This window comes from Aquarana catesbeiana, linkage group LG06, assembly GCF_042186555.1.
Source record: "Aquarana catesbeiana isolate 2022-GZ linkage group LG06, ASM4218655v1, whole genome shotgun sequence".
Classification (NCBI taxonomy): Eukaryota; Metazoa; Chordata; class Amphibia; order Anura; family Ranidae; genus Aquarana; species Aquarana catesbeiana.
In genome coordinates, this window is record NC_133329.1 from 328,496,836 (window position 1) to 328,514,437 (window position 17,602).

Below are 17,602 nucleotides of genomic sequence, written 5' to 3' on the forward strand. Positions count from 1 at the left end.
CTTAATTGTACTTTTTACTTTTCTTTAGGCTTTTGTTATATTTTGTGGCCTTGGTATTAACAACACGATTATGTACGACCAAGTAAAGAAATCATGGGCAAAGCAGTCAGTCGCTTTAGATGTAAGTATATAATATAACGTAAAATATATCTTACAAAGGATGCAGGCTGCACTACCTCAACATACATTTCTCAGTAGCACTTTATTAATCCAAGATCCCCAAACATTCCACTAGACACCTTGTAAAGAAATTAGATTTAGATGTTCTGGTATAAAAACCAATGACTGAATTTTTCCAAATGAAAAAAAATCCTTGACATTTTTTTGGTTGGTTGGTATAATAACAGTAAAACAAAATGTAGGCAGTGAGGACTAAAATACACCTTTGTAGCACTGAAAGCAAAAGAGGAGCCACTCAGTTTCTAAAAGTCTAAAATATGTTTATTGATTTTATCTGATACAGGGAAAAATCAGCTGCTGCCTTACACGATTAACTTTTCAGGAGCTTAATCATAAGATTATGCTCATGATGAAGTGAAACACGTAAGAGGAGCAGGTGGATTTTCCCTGTATTGGATAACATCAAATAAATGTTTTTGTTTTCAGAAGTTGAGCAGCTCCAATTTTGCTTTTAGTGCTACAATTGTCAGCAGATCATGGAACACCCACAGCCGGCATACTTTGGTGGGTGGAGCATTGTTGGGAAACTGAGTGGTTGGGATCGTTTGTAGAACACACCATGTCATGTTGTTTGAACATCAAAGTAGAATTAAAGGAAAAAACTTTTCTTTGTTTGGGATAGAGTAATGGAGGGTAACGGCTGTCATTTTTATTTATTTTTGTAGCCATCTGCATTCCATTGGGGAGATTACGCTTCACTTTCTGTCCCGTAGCCACAATGGAAAGTGATAGGAAATCCCTTTAAAGTGAGGGGATCCCTAGTTGTTACCAGGGTCACCAGAACTAATGTCCTCAATGGAAGACTTCCAATCATTCCTGTTCTGGTAAAAACCCCAAATTTGTGATATTCTTTCACTTTCACTGTCGGTGATAAACAGGGCAAATAGAGAAGGTGACTCTCCCTAACAGGGCCACAGACAACCATAAAAACCTGTGTAATCCATCTCCACTCCATCCAAAACTAAGAAAAATTTTGCCTTTATCTATATTTTAGTAGTGAACAAATACCTAATTCTGGTCTCTAAAAGTCGGTATTAAAGGTATAGCAGGGCACCAGGTTCACTTTAAGCATCATTTTCCAAAATACACTAAATTCTTTATCAATGTTAGAACCAGTTACAGCCCACCCTCTTCCTTTAAAGCTTTAGTTTACATAATAGTACAGATGCCCTTTATATGGAAATCAACAGCCTCAATAAAAGTGGTAATTGCAAGAGTTTAGAAAGCCACCACTGTTATTTCTTAGTATCTTAAACATAAATTGCCATGAATAGCGATGAACAAGAAACAAGGCTATAGTGAATGACAAAATGGATATCACTGAAAAAGTTTGGCTTCCTTGGATGTATAATTCCCAGGAGGTGGCCCAGAAGAAGCAGTCGAGTCCCCATGGAGACCTTCTGCTTGTTCCTATTTTTCTTACTTTTCTTAATCCTTTTGCCTTCTATATTTTATATTCCCCAAACAATGTGACATGACTGCTAAATTAAGTCATAGTTGTCCTTCCGAGAAGCTGCTTATTGGATATTGTAACCTTGGTTGACATATTAGTCCTCACCTGTTTTATGTGGAATGATATCTTACTATACCAAAGCTATACTGGTTGTTCTTAACTGCATAAATCATTTAAAAAAAATAATTTTAATGAAAATATAACGTTTCTAAAAAAAAATAATTTCCCATAAAATGTACAGTATCCCCAAAACATTTTATTTGTTCAAAAATTATAAAAAAAACTCCCTTCTAAAAACTTTCACCATTAGTAGAAATGGCTGCCTTTTTGAGAGTTACTTTACCACTTACACTGTCAAACCCCATTGATATCTATGGGGCCATATCCTGCTGCAGGTAAGTAAATATCTGGTGCAGGAAAGGGTTGGTTACTTTAGGTCAAGGGTAAAGAAATATTCTATGTAATCTGTGTGAAAGTGCAATAATCCATTAAAGTTCATTTCAAGGCATTACCAATTTAACCCCAAACCTCTTTCCACCCTAGAGCATGTCCTAGCATTTTTTATCTTGTTCCTGTAGCAAAAAAATTGCTTACATTGCTCCTTGTGACATCCATCACCAGCCTTGTAGAAGGTTTGCAGGGGAAGTTGCAAGGAGTTCAGTTCTTACTGATTTAGGCACACCCCCAGAATTACACCTCCCAAGAATGAAAGGTGTATGGACAGGCCATTAGAAGTCAAGGCAGCAGCACGATTTTAATGGTAAACAAAAAAATGTATGCATTGAGGACTGTAATCCAGTGGGCAGGGCTGATAACGCTCCAAGGGGTGTCAATGGAGAAAAGCCACTGTGTTGTTAGATCAAACAAAAAGTTAGGAGGATGAGAAATTTTGCCACACTGGTTGAGGAAATGTGCATGTATTGCAGTGATATACTAAATATTATATATATGGAACGTTACCTATAACAACTTGATAAAAATAATCAATAATTTGAAACAGTTGTTTTCACCTCTTTTCTTGGGGGCAGCTTGGAATCCTTCTTCCTTTCTTCCTGGGTGACAGTGATCACCAGCACAAATAGAGTGGAGAATCACCCAAATGGGGGCACAGACAGCAATAAAAATGTCACAGGGGGTCTAACTCTCCCTGACTCTATACAAAACTAAAACAAAGGTTTTGCCTAGGGGTACACTTTAACAAGTAAAGTAGAATGTAAACCTCCTATTCTTTATGGTAAGGTAGCTGGTAGCGCCACCTTAGCTTCTATTGGATCAGTTATGAAACCAGCCATTTGTTAGCTTGATAGTTTGGTTGAAAGCACAAGCAACTGTGACATTCACGGCATTGAGAACCAGTTCAATTGGTGGGCTTAATTGCACTTTAAATAATTGTTCAGTTGTTAGCAGTTATTTATTGTGCTAGACAGAATAAAAAAATAGGGGAAGGGGTTATTGCTTAAACACCACAATACCTAGTTACATCTAGGCATGGTAGGGACAGTATGCATCTCTATACAAATACTGTCACCAACATATGGAGTGGGGGGGAGACAGAGAAAGCTGTATTTAGATAACACTGCTTTACTGATTACTGACAATTGACTGTAATTCAAACTGACAAACTGCTGAACATATGTAATTCTAATTTAGGAATTTGTTAAAATGACTTTCAAGTTAGGTTGTTATGTTTAAGAATGTACAAGATGTGCTGTAATTTAAATGCATACATAAATAAACAGAACTATGTAGAACTATGTAGAACCTGTTAGCCACATAACAAAAAGCAAAGGAGGTTTCCCAGAAAAAAAAACTTTCACTTGTATCGCCATCTGCTGCTGAAATCTGCTATTGCAGAACAGCCCATAAGCACAGACATTGGAATTAGTGTCAAAGACACTCTTAAAGTGGTTGTACACCCTGTACAACCACTTTCACCTACACCTAAGCCTAGATTAAGGCTTACCTGTAGGTGCTGGAAATATCTCCTAAACTTACACGGTTTAGGAGATATTTACAATTCCCCGTACAATGAGTTCTTCTCCTCATGCGCTGATGTATTCCGCACATGCGCACTTTAGAAAGGGCACGCTGTGCCGTTTCTAGCTGGGGTCATGCCGTGAATGGCAGCTCCCACGCACATGGGACGTGATGTCACGCGACTCCGGCCAGTCACAGAACTGGAGTTCGCGGCCCCGGAAGGAAGAGGGCTGAAGATGGACGCTTCCAGCCAGCGGAGACATCGGGGACATCGCAGGCTTCGGTTTCAGGAAAGTGACACATAATGGGCTACTATGCGATGCATAGTAGCCCATTATGCTTTACCTTTGCAGGGAAACAAAGAGGAATGAAAACCCATCAGGGTTTACTTCCTCTTTAAGCTGTTTTTGGCTTCAGACATTTTTTTCTTCAGTCAATAAACTCCCCATCATGTTATCTTATGTGTCCATGCACATATAGGCTGTTATCAGCAGTTTTTGGATAGGGCGTTTTTCGGCTTTAAAAAAAAAACAAAACTAGTGGGTTCTGAGAGGAGTTTTTAACTCAAACTTCTAACGTAAAAAAAAAACGCTGATAAACGCCAATAAGCACTCAAAAACACTCAAATACTCTAAAAACCGCTATTGCAAAAACATTGAAAAACATTGGAAAACTCATTGCTAAGCTACTGGCGTTTTTATAATGTTATTTTAACAATTAAGGTGTGCATGAGGCCTTAGAATTCCGTCTGGCCATTATTGCTGTATATATGTCAGCGCCCCCCCCCCCCCCACACACACACCTGTATATATGTCCGCCCCATCCACCACCTATATATATCAGCCCCCCTCACACCTGTATATATGTCAGCCCCCACACACCTGTATATATCAGTCCCCCTCACACCTGTATATATGTCAGCCCCCACACACCTGTATATATCAGTCCCCCTCACACCTGTATATATGTCAGCCCCCACACACCTGTATATATGTCAGCCCCCCACACACCTGTATATATCAGCCCCCCTCACACCTGTATATATGTCAGCCCCCCCACACACCTGTATATATGTCAGCCCCCCACACCTGTATATATGTCAGCGCCCCCCCACACATCTGTATATATGACAGGCCCACCTCCCACCTGTATATATAAGACCCCCTCACACCTGTATCTATGTCAGCCCCCTCATACACCTGTATGTATGTCAGCCCCCCCACACACCTGTATATATGTCAGCCCCCCACACCTGTATATATGTCAGCGCCCCCCCACACATCTGTATATATGACAGGCCCACCTCCCACCTGTATATATAAGACCCCCTCACACCTGTATCTATGTCAGCCCCCTCATACACCTGTATGTATGTCAGCCCCCCCGCACACCTGTATATATGTCAGCCCTACACCCCACCTGTATATATCAGCCCCCTCATACTCCTGTATATATTTGACCCCCCCAACACCTGTATATATGTCAGCCTCCCCACACACACTCACATATATCAGCCCCCCACCTGTATATATGCCAGCCCCCCCACACACACCTGTATATATGTCAGCCTCTCCACACACACACCTGTATATATGTCAGCCTCTCCACACACACACACACCTGTATATATGGCAGCCCCTCAAATACACAAACCTGTAAACACACAAAGCTCTGGCCCCTCCCTGTACACAAACAGCCTCCCTCACAGCCCCTACTTGTAAATAAGGTCTTCCTACCTAGTCCCATTTTCACAAAGCTGACATGTTGCTGAGAAGCTAGGTACAGATCACACAAGGGATGCACATACACATAGTAGCCAGAGGTGGCAGTAAAGAGCTTGATGTCTTTGCTCAATGACAGGAGAACAGCAGAAGCTGTGAAATTGTTTCTGTAATGCACAACACGGCTCCCCTTCACCCATCCTGCCTTCTTCTGGCCCAGGCGGGCCCCTCGGGCCTCGGAGCCCCTTACAGTTGTGACGGTTGTACCCCCCTGATGGCGGCCCTGATCACACACATAGGTTGTACTTGATGGACTTGTGTCTTTTTGCAACCTCACCTACTATATAACTATGTAACTATATGACAGCCTTCTTTTTTAGGGTGACTCTGTTACCTTGAAAAAGAGGGCCACTGTGCACTTGAAATGTTGCTGTAAATTTTTTTGCTGATATGGGACTTCAGTAAATCCTGCTTAAGATTCTACTTCTCGATGTGCTGGTTTTCTCTTAATTTCAGGATTTTGTATGGTACCATCATAAAGCCAAGCACCTGTCCAAGGGTTATCTATGGATGTCTGTGTGGTACTGTTTGATTAATTGTTAATTGTGAGATTCATGTACCAGTCAGGAACATGTACTGTACATGAATTCATCACAGGAGGCAGTCGACACTGAGACTCAATATTACTGGACTCACCTCTTGGCCAGTGAGCCTATTACACAGACAGGCACATAAGCCGTAGATTTTTATTGCAGTGTGGGCAGAGCGTGATGGGAACTCTATGTGACTATAGACTTGACAGGGGATGGCAGTGGGCAGAGATTCCATACCTGTCAACATACCTCCCAACTCTTTGCGATATGAACAAAAATACCTATTAGCAAAAGTATGTAAGCATAGGACACACAGCCTGCCACGCCCCCTTAAAGGAGAATTTGATTAGTTAAACCCATAAGTGCTTTATTTTCTACCACTACTATTCCTTTATACTGTTTTTGAAATTTACAAGCTAGAAATTGATGAAAGGTTTAGCATTGGGAAGACTTTTTGAGAAATAAAAAGTGCATTTTATATACAACTATATAGATCAGACCAAAATAAGGGACAAATTAGGAGGAAAGAGGGACAGACGGTGTTTGTTCCAAATCATGGACAGTTGGGAGCTATGCTGTCAGACAGCTCAATAGTGTCTATGAAATTCACCCACTGTTGTCCACTGTCAATTACAATGGTGGCAGGATGGATGGTCAACTATGATATAAGTTAAATAAATACAGCACTCATCTAAACTTTATATAAAAAATATATATATAAATAAACAATTTTATACAGTGGGGACGGAAAGTATTCAGACCCACTTAAATTTTTCACTCTTTGTTATATTGCAGCCATTTGCTAAAATCATTTAAATTCATTTTTTTTCCTCATTAATGTACACACAGCACCCCATATTGACAGAAAAACACAGAATTGTTGACATTTTTGCAGATTTATTAAAAAAGAAAAACTGAAATATCACATGGTCCTAAGTATTCAGACCCTTTGCTGTGACACTCATATATTTAACTCAGGTGCTGTCCATTTCCTCTGATCATCCTTGAGATGGTTCTACACCTTCATTTGAGTCCAGCTGTGTTTGATTATACTGATTGGACTTGATTAGGAAAGCCACACACCTGTCTATATAAGACCTTACAGCTCACAGTGCATGTCAGAGCAAATGAGAATTATGGGGTCAAAGGACCTGCCTGAAGAGCTCAGAGACAGAATTGTGGCAAGGCACAGATCTGGCCAAGGTTACAAAAACATTTCTGCTGCACTTACGGTTCCTAAGAGCACAGTGGCCTCCATATTCCTTAAATGGAAGAAACCTTCCTAGAGCTGGCCATCCAGCCAAACTGAGCTATCGGGGGAGAAGAGCCTTGGTGAGAGAGGTAAAGAAGAACCCAAAGATCACTGTGGCTGAGCTCCAGAGATGCAGTCGGGAGATGGGAGAAAGTTGTAGAAAGTCAACCATCACTGCAGCCACCCACCAGTCGGGGCTTTATGGCAGAGTGGCCTGACGGAAGCCTCTCCTCAGTGCAAGACGCATGAAAGCCCGCATGGAGTTTGCTAAAAAAACACCTGAAGGACTCCAAGATGGTGAGAAATAAGATTCTCTGGTCTGATAAGACCAAGATAGAACTTTTTGGCCTTAATTCTAAGCGGTATGTATGGAGAAAACCAGGCACTGCTCATCACCTGTCCAATACAGTCCCAACAGTGAAGCATGGTGGTGGCAGCATCATGCTGTGGGGGTGTTTTTCAGCTGCAGGGACAGGACGACTGGTTGCAATCGAGGGAAAGATGAATGCGGCCAAGTACAGGGATATCCTGGACGAAAACCTTCTCCAGAGTGCTCAGGACCTCAGACTGGGCCGAAGGTTTACCTTCCAACAAGACAATGACCCTAAGTACACAGCTAAAATAACGAAGGAGTGGCTTCACAACAACTCCGTGACTGTTCTTGAATGGCCCAGCCAGAGCCCTGACTTAAACCCAATTGAGCATCTCTGGAGAGACCTAAAATGGCTGTCCACCAACATTTACCAACCAACCTGACAGAACTGGAGAGGATCTGCAAGGAGGAATGGTAGAGGAACCCCAAATCCAGGTGTGAAAAACTTGTTGCATCTTTGCCAAAAAGACTCATGGCTGTATTAGATCAAAAGGGTGCTTCTACTAAATACTGAGCAAAGGGTCTGAATACTTAGGACCATGTGATATTTCAGTTTTTCTTTTTTAATAAATCTGCAAAAATGTCAACAATTCTGTGTTTTTCTGTCAATATGGGGTGCTGTGTGTACATTAATGGGGAAAAAAATGAACTTAAATGATTTTAGCAAATGGCTGCAATATAACAAAGAGTGAAACATTTAAGGGGGTCTGAATACTTTCTGTCCCCACTGTATACAGTGCTAATTATGTGCTCAATACTAGATACAAAAATACCCATTATACATAAAACCACATGATTATATATGAAACATCAAACCAATACAGGCATACCCCACTTTTAAGTACACAATGGGGTTTATTTACTAAAGCTGGAAAGTGCAAAATCAGGCTCACTTCTGCATAGAAACCAATGAGCTTCCAGGTTTTATTACCAAAGCTTAATTGAACAATCTGGGGTTAGAAGCTCAATGGTTTCTATGCAGAAGTGATCCTGAATTTGCACTTTCCAGCTTTAGTAAATAAACCCCATTGTGTACCTAAAAGTGGGGTATGCCTGTATAATGTATTAATGTCCCAAATAAATTGCCTTATGGAAGAAACAAGTGCTTTAGTGTCCAATGGGCTTTACAGCCACTGTTTTACTTTTCACTTTAAGCCTGCATTGACTGTGTGAAGCCTCCAACTTCACAAACCACTTACCAGATGTATAAACCCACAACTGTTTAAGGTCAAAACACCTTTAGGATCATGGAGGGGTTCTCCCACTTCTCCACCTCCCTTATTCAACAGCACCACCTCAATTTTCTTGCTCTCCGGGGTCTACAGTGCTGATCTCTCTCTATAGAACATATACTTTACGAATAGATAAATATTTTCTACAGTGGTGATAATGTCTATTACCTGCACTGTTGACTCTGTAAATTGTGCAAACATCTATCAATGATCTCTCTTAGTCTCTTACTGAAGTAATGAGTCTTTTCGGGAGTCAATAATGTGGCGTTTCTTTTAAAGAAACTCTTTAACCACTTCAGCCCGGACCATTTGGCTGGCCAAAGACTAGAGCACTTTTTGCGCTTCGGCACTGCGTCGCTTTAACTGACAATTGCACAGTCATACGACGTGGCTCCCAAACAAAGTTGCCGTCCTTTTTTCCCCACAAATAGAGCTTTCTTTTGGTGGTATTTGATCACCTCTGTGGTTTTTATTTTTTGCGCTATAAATAAAAAAAGAGCGTAAATATTGAAAAAAACGCATTATTTTTTACTTTTTGCTATAATAAATATCCCCAAAAAATATATAGAAAAACTTTTTTTTTTCCTCAGTTTAGGCCGATACGTATTCTTGGTAAAAAATATCGCAATAAGCGTTTATTGATTGGTTTGCACAAAAGTTATAGCATCAACAAAATAGGGGATAGTTTTATGGCATTTTTATTAATATATATTTTTTTACTAGTAATGGCGGTGATCAGCGATTTTTATCATGACTGCAACATTATAGAGGACATATCGAACACTTTTGGCGCTATTTTGGGACCATCCACATTTATACAGTGATCAGTGCGATTAAAATGCATTGATTACTGTGTAAATGTGACTGGCAGTGAATGGGGTTAACCAGGAGGGGGCGCTGCTGAGATTAAGTGTGTCCTAGGGATGTGTTCTAACTGTAGGGGGGATGGGCTACGTGTGTCATGACTCTGATCACCGCTCCCGATGACAGGGAGCTGTGATCAGTGTCCTGTCACTAGGAAGAATGGGAAAATGCTTGTTTACATCAGCATTTCCCCGTTCTTCCTCTCCGTGAGGATATACCCGCGGACATCGAGTCTGCGGGACTTGCAATCACATTCATGGAGCTCGCGGCAGGGTCGCGCGCGTGCGCAACCACACAGCGGCAAATTTAAAGGGACATACCTTTATGCCCATTTGCCTGTCCATGCCATTCTGTCGACGTAAATGTTCATGCGGCGATAGGCAAGTGGTTAATGTTTAAATGAGTCAGTGTATTGTGACGCTGCTGGTAAAGACGTATAAAGACGTATAATGGAAGTCAGTATTCTTCAAAGTGCAGTGCTTCAGAACACAATTTCCTTTAAGATATACTGTACAATATTTTTTCACTGTTGCCTATTTAAAACCTTGGCAGCAAAGATTTGACAATTTATGTCTTTATGTCTGCAATAGTAAGCATATTCACTACCTACAAAATTATTCAGTACTATTCAGAAGGACCATTATACAAAATAAGGAATAATACTGTAGCCAGATAAGAAATAGTTACAATATCACCAAATGTTATTGGAATTGCAGATTATTAAGCTACCTTTTACTACTTGCTACCACTAGCTACTTGTCTAGAGTGGAGTCATTATAGGCGTGTATTTGTTCTAAGTACAGGATTACGTTGGTAAAACATACAGCATCATACATCATTTCCCAGGTTTGAGGCAGATTTACTTTAGTAAGCCATTGCTGTACTTTTACTAGTATTTTAAAGCTGCAGTGTAGCTTTTATTTTATTTCTTTATTTTTTATTTTACAGCTTCAGTGAGCTTGTTTACCTGCAATGAAGAATCCCCCTTGTACTGCACGTGGAGGAATCCTGGAGAAATCTTCACTGCAGGGATGGCCCATCCTCTTCCTGTGTCTGAACTTCCGGAGTACAAGGGGGTTAATAGCTTTGGGCTAAGCTGCTGTGAAAAAAGTGGCTTATGAGGTCCAGCACCCTTCTCTCTCCTTTTCCATTGAGAAAAGTTATTTGATTGCTCTCACTTCCTGTAAAATGATCTGTGAATGGGGAGAAAATCATTGACTCACCAGACTCTCCATCGTTCACAGATCATGTTACAGGCAGTGAAAGGAATAAAATATGTTTTTTTAATGGAGGAGGAAAGAAGAGGGAGTGGGTCCTTGTCAGGTTGAAATTTTCTACAGCAACTCAGCCAGGATCCCAAAGATATTAACCCGCCCAGTGCCGGAGGTTCAGCCACATGAAGAAGAGAGGGCACCCCTACAGTGAGGAGTTCTCCAGCTTCCAGCTGCCTACATGATGTGGGACATACTTCAGGTGGGTTATGTCACAAAAGCTGTAGAACAAAAAATAAAAAGATAAACTTCACTCTAAAGTATATCTTAGGTCAAAATAATAAAAAACTGATTCAGTACATTTCTCCAATACATGTGCATTCCCCCGTTTTTTTATCTCTTCTAAAAAGGCGTGGCTGACTTCCTGTTGGGGCTGACAACACAGTGCCTGTGGTGCTTGGAAATTCTAACCTGTGAAAGTGAATGGCTGTATGCAATTTATAATATATATGTTGCCACGCTAAAACAATATTGATGTTCTAAATTCAGAAGTCCATATCAAGGTGAAAAATGAAAACAATAAAAGAACATTATAGTCCGATTGTGTGTCTTTAAAGAAACACCACAGGCGCCGTTAAACTGAGGCCATGTTCATCGATTCTAATGATAACCACGTGAACCATCACCGTTATAGAGAATGCACTCTTACCAGACTGAAATGACCCGACAAAAGAGTCTAGTTCACCTGTTGTAAATGCTTTCCTCAGGGAACACTCCAATACATATCAATTGGCTCAAATATATTAGACTGGTTCACACTTCAAGGTAAGAAGGATCAATTATGACCACATATTACCAAATATCCACATGGAATCAAAGCGAGGGAAACCACAAAGTGTAAACCGGCTAAAAAACTTTAATATAGATACACACTACAGGTTGTACTCACATGATAAAATACGTTTATGCGCATTAAAAATCACAGTTCCAAGCTGTGCAGCAGAGATTCCAAATCCAAGAAGGCATGGTGATTTCGCGTGAGTAGGCTCCGTCCAATGCATTTCATCACCTAGAACATCATCTAGTGCAGTGGTGGCGAACCTTGGCACCCCAGATGTTTTGGAACTACATTTCCCCTGCTCATGCACTCTGCAGTGTAGTTGAGCATCATGGGAAATGTAGTTCCAAAACATCTGGGGTGCCAAGGTTTGCCATCACTGATCTAGGGCATCGATACCCCATGCCTATTTTTATGTCTATTCAACCAATGGCTGTATGCAGCCTTTCTGAGGTATACGCTGAATCTTTTGTGCATTGGTGTAAATCTTTTGTGCATTGGTGAGTATGCGAGTTTGATGTATTCCCAGAATGCAGAAATGTTGTGTTCATGGAATATGTCATACACCCATGCGTGTGTATGTGCTAATGCTCAAAATCATTGGTGTCTATCCAAGTACGGTCAAGTATAGCCAGACATTTCTATGGCCAGCTGTATGTGTCACCTGTACCTCCTGGGCGGGGGAAAACCCTGGGATGTTACACTAGAGCATATCTCCCAAACTGAACGAGGCCTAGAACTCTACCTATCCCCCATCACGCTCTGTCCCACTCCACATATATGCATTGTTTTTTTTTTTTTTCAGCAGAACAGTGCTGATGCCTTGACCCCCCAAGAGCTTGCCCGTACACTGTGTATAAGGGAATGGCTCCTGGAAGGTGTAGTTTTAGAAGCAGTCCTTCCTCAATAGGAATTGAGTTCACAGCAAGGTAAAAAAACTAAAATAATGCTAGGACATGCCCTAGATGGGGTGGAGAAGGTTTGGGGTACATTTGGGCAATGCCTGGACAAACACTTTAATAGAGGGCCTGTGGTTTCTTTTGACATACCTCACCATAAGCTTAACAATATAGAAAGATTATTATTTCTGTGCCTATCTGATGTCACATTATAGTTAGCATTTTATGCCCTAGGCAATAACTAAAATGACACAAAATTCCTACTTCTAAATGAAATTTGGTGAACGGCACAGGGAATAAGAAGCAATTATCTGGATTTTACAATGTGACTTTAACTTCATACAGCATGATTTAAATAGATGACAGGTTACCATTAGAAATGTTTTTTTTTTCTGGAAATCTGATCTGATTCCCTGACTCTTGATCCTAATGGCCTGATTAAGAAAGAATGAGCAAGCCTTGCTGGATGTACTGTAGCAGGATGTATCTAAATGACCATTGGTGGCACTTGTATGGGGAAGAAATGCTTTATGGTGATATTGTGATTTTTTTTCATCAGCCATACCTCAAGCAGAACAAGTATTTCCCACTGTTTAAGAAATAATGGAACAACAGTAAAAAGCAATACTACAGCTCAGAGCATTACTAATAAATGCACATACACACTTCATGAATTAAATATCATTGTTAATTAGTTTATAATTAAAGATGGGTGAATTTTTAAAGGGATTCTGTGACACGTGATGCAGAATCAAAGTGTTGTAGAGCAGATTAAAACCATGTTTTTAATTTTTTTAACTCACGCTACCCATGCTGAGTAATTAGCAGATGAAAGTTAGACATTTTTGTATCTATTATTTAAAGTGAACCTGTGTTAGCATGTGACTTAGAGCTTACACAGGGCTAGTTACTGAGATTCAACTGCAACAAAAAAGTTTGGATGTACCTATACCTATACCTGCTGCAGTTTGCTCCCCCCATATGCAAAGTATAAGAACAGTTTGTAACCATTGCTGTAGCTATATCATATGTCCATTTTCTCTTCAGGGGAAATAGGTCTTCGTCACAATCTTTATATAGAATGTTTTGTTTCTATGGAGAAAGAAAAAAAAAAGGATTTTTTTTTGAGCACTGGGCTCTTATAAGAACGGTTGAGTTTATTGGTTGGGATGCTAAGAGCTGTAAGAAGCATACATAATTAGCAATTTGGTTGTTTGTTTCTTTCAGGTCCTTTCCTATCATGCCACATGTTCAAAAGCTGAAGTTGATAAATTTAAGGTAAGGTATTGTAAACCATTGTTATTTATGTTAATTGCTGTTTTAAAAAAAAAAACAAAACATTAAAGTGGATGTAAGTGACGTGCGTTATAAACAAATAGCAGAACAACTTTTTAAATAACTCCTAAACAAATTAAAGAAGCTCAGCATTATGTGAGCAAACTGCAGAAGTCTATGAAAGCATTCTCCATTTGATTTGCTTCTACCTCTAATGTCCATGTGCCTGAGGCCTAATACCCAACCCAGTTTGCATATTGCTTTCATGATTGTTTATATTTAAATATTGAGCTTCAGTGCATTTTAATAAGGCAGTTGAGGGTATATATAGTGTATATTATTATTTTCTATGATGTACAAAGCAGAGAAGGAATTTGTGGGTTACAGACAATATTTTTTTTTGTTTTTTCAGCCCAATACATTTTTTATTGATTAACCCAATACATTGTATCTTGTCACTCAATTGGAGAACACCTGAAGGGGAGTTCCAGCCTCTAAAAAAATAATGTAGCTGCTGACTTTTAATATAAGGACATTTACCTGTCCAGGGATCCCGCAATGTCACCCCCCCCCCCCCCCCCAGAAGCTGATTCTCCATCGGCTCAGGAGCAGGCCCCGGGATTGCAACTAATTGCAACAGGCTTCACAGCCAGTTTCCTACTGCGCATGTACAAGTTGGGCTGGGCTTTCTGAATGGCCCTGTCATCTTCTGGGACACACACAGGTCCAAGAAGGCAGCGGGGGAAGGAGGAGGGGCCAATACAAATGCAGAGATGATGTAAGGGGGGAGGGGCCAATGCAAATGCAGAGATGATGGGGTGGGTGCTCGATTGTTCTAGAGCTACTTTCATTTTAACCTGGAACTCTTCTTTAAGCAGAGACTGGCTTCTGTCAAACATTCATTTTGGAAAACCAGCATTCGTTCAGCCCTCGCAGATAATGGCTGCAGCGCTGATCAGTGTATTCTGACAGGATGAAAGGGGAGTCTCTGCTGTCAGAATGCAAAGACACAAATGATGTTGATGCAGGGATCTGTGAGTTTTTTTCGTTCAAAAAAAAAACTTAACATGTATACCCAGCTTTAACAATGACAAGAAGAAGCAAACAATGTCCTTGAACTTAGGAGAATGCCTACAAACACAGATAAGATAAACAAAGTTCAGGCTGGGTACAGCCTAGCTGCAAACACTAATGCCCCGTACACACGGTCGGACTTTGTTCAGACATTCCGACAACAAAATCCTAGGATTTTTTCCAACGGATGTTGGCTCAAACTTGTCTTGCATACACACGGTCACACAAAGTTGTTGGAAAATCCGATCGTTCTAAACGCGGTGACGTAAAACATGTACGTCGGGACTATAAACGGGGCAGTGGCCAATAGCTTTCATCTCTTTATTTATTCTGAGCATGCGTGGCACTTTGTCCGTCGGATTTGTGTACACACGATCGGAATTTCCGACAACGGATTTTGTTGTCGGAAAATTTTATATCCTGCTCTCAAACTTTGTGTGTCGGAAAATCTGCTGGAAAATGTGTGATGGAGCCTACACACGGTCTGAATTTCCGACAACAAGGTCCTATCACACATTTTCTGTCGGAAAATCCGACCGTGTGTACGGGGCATAAGACTAGGTTTACACATACGCAGGTCGGGAACCGGTGATTAACTGCACTGCTTCCCAACCCGCAGACAAAATGCCCTGCTTTTTAGCAGATAAAAGGGATGCCATTATTTCTTAATGGACCCCCCACGCATTGGAAAACGCAGCATATTTTAATGTGCAGGAAACTGCATGATGCTGCAACATTATGCAGTTCTGTGCAGCTACCCTGTGGGTGCGTTTTTAGGAAAAGGGGTCGGGGACATTTTCCATGCATTTCCCACAGGTGCAGCAGCCCATTCAAATGAAAAGGCTGCTGTGCCCACTCAAAGCACCTGCAAAAAACAAAGAAGTGTGGACCTAGGTTAAATTTGGATAGGAACACTCCAGCTTAAAGTGGTTGTAAAGGCAGATGTTTTTTTATCTTGATGCACTCTATGCATTAAGATAAAAATCCTTCTGTGTGCAGCAGCCCCCCTCAGCCCCCTAATCCTTACCTGAGCCTCATCTCGATCCAGCGATGTGCACAGGTGCCCCTCCTGATTGGCTGAGACACAGCAGCTGCGTCATTGGCTCCCGCTGCTGTCAATCAAAGTCAGTTATCCAATGAGGAGAGAGAGGGGGCAGGGCCGAATCGCGGCTCTGTGTCTGAATCGACACACAGAGCTGCGGCTCGGGTGCCCCCATAGCAAGCTGGTTGCTGTGGGGGCACTGAACAGGAGGGAGGGGCCAGGAGCGCCGGCGAGGGACCTGAGAAGAGGAGGATCCAGGATGCTCTGTGCAAAAACAGGGCAGGTAAGTACAACATGTTTCTTATTTAAAAAAAAAATCAAACTTTAGTGTCACTTTAAGGCAATGTCTGTACATGAAAAAAGGGTGTCTAGTTGCTCTTCAGCCTGCTCCCCCTGTGGGCTGCAGTGGCTTAGAGAAATCCACAGTACAGACAGGGGCACTTTCATAATGTACCTTAGATTCCTATAGACATTAGAGAAAGTTCACACCATCAAGCCAATATTTTTGAACATCTCTATTAGCCTAGACTACTATGATAAATTATTTTACTCAAAGGAAAACTCATTTTCCTTCTATTGTTTTCAGTAAGGTAGGATGATGTCTGCTTATATTTCTCCCCTCTCATGATGGATTGGGCTCCATCGAGCTGGTGTCTATATTATCACACATTACCAGCATCCTCCTTAGCGCTCAATCTTATGCTGATAGTTTGCAGATGTTCCTGAATTAGTCCTATCCTTACTAATTGCTACCCAATCAACTATAATCATAATAACCCGATCCTTCTACCCTCTATAGCCACTACTTAGACCTTCTCCCTCCTGTGCGGAGAAACCTATGGGGGTGATCTTTCGCATCCGGCTGGCGTGTTATTGGTGGTGCTATTTGTGGGTTTGTCATACCAATTTGTCTCTGAATTGCATGTCCCCTGATGAAGCAGTCACCGAAACATGTTGGGCTAATGTGCAATTTCTCTCAAATCTGGTTTGAACCTACGTATCTCATAACCACCTTGTTTTTATGACCTTTGTAAGAAGAGATGTATCATGTGTAATGAATTTGCTTTTTTTAAACATTTTTTGTACCAATAAAATTTATACTTTTAATATGAAAGCATTTTCCAAGCTTTGTTGGCACCGCTAAAGTCCCTGCTATTTTATTCTTTTTTGTCCCTACACTGTTTTGGGATGAGGTGCCCTTTACATTGGGTGTTGACCGTGAACCAGAACAATCCTAGTCATTTTAAGTTTAATGATTGCAGACATTCCTCATAACTGAGATCCTTCAGCCCCCATTTTAGCTTTGTTCTGGACTCTCTCCAGTTCCAGCACATCCTTCCTGGGTACTGGTGACCGGAACTGGACAGCATACTCAAGATGCAGCCGAACCAGTTTTGTAAAGTGGTAGAATTAAGAATTACCCATTTATTAAGTAAATACCCATTTTAATGCAACAGTCCACAGGCCTTGCTTGTTGCAGCTGGGCATTGCATGCTATTGCTGAGTCTGTCATCTACTACGACCCCCAGGTCCGTTTCCATCCTCGACTCCCCCAGAGGTTCTACCTCTAGTGTGTAATTTACATGGGATCGCAAACAGGATGGCCTGAACATAATAA

General features: G+C 41.1%; 1 protein-coding gene across 2 annotated transcripts in view; it reads left to right on the forward strand.

The window, feature by feature from the left end:
* Window positions 1-17,602, forward strand: part of PDE11A (phosphodiesterase 11A) — a 988,141-nt gene that overhangs the window by 650,726 nt on the left and 319,813 nt on the right. For both annotated transcript variants that reach the window (XM_073633831.1, XM_073633832.1), the window contains 2 exons: window positions 29-121; window positions 13,821-13,871. In XM_073633831.1, the coding sequence (XP_073489932.1) occupies window positions 29-121; window positions 13,821-13,871 (144 nt within the window). The remainder of the gene's footprint in view (window positions 1-28; window positions 122-13,820; window positions 13,872-17,602) is intronic.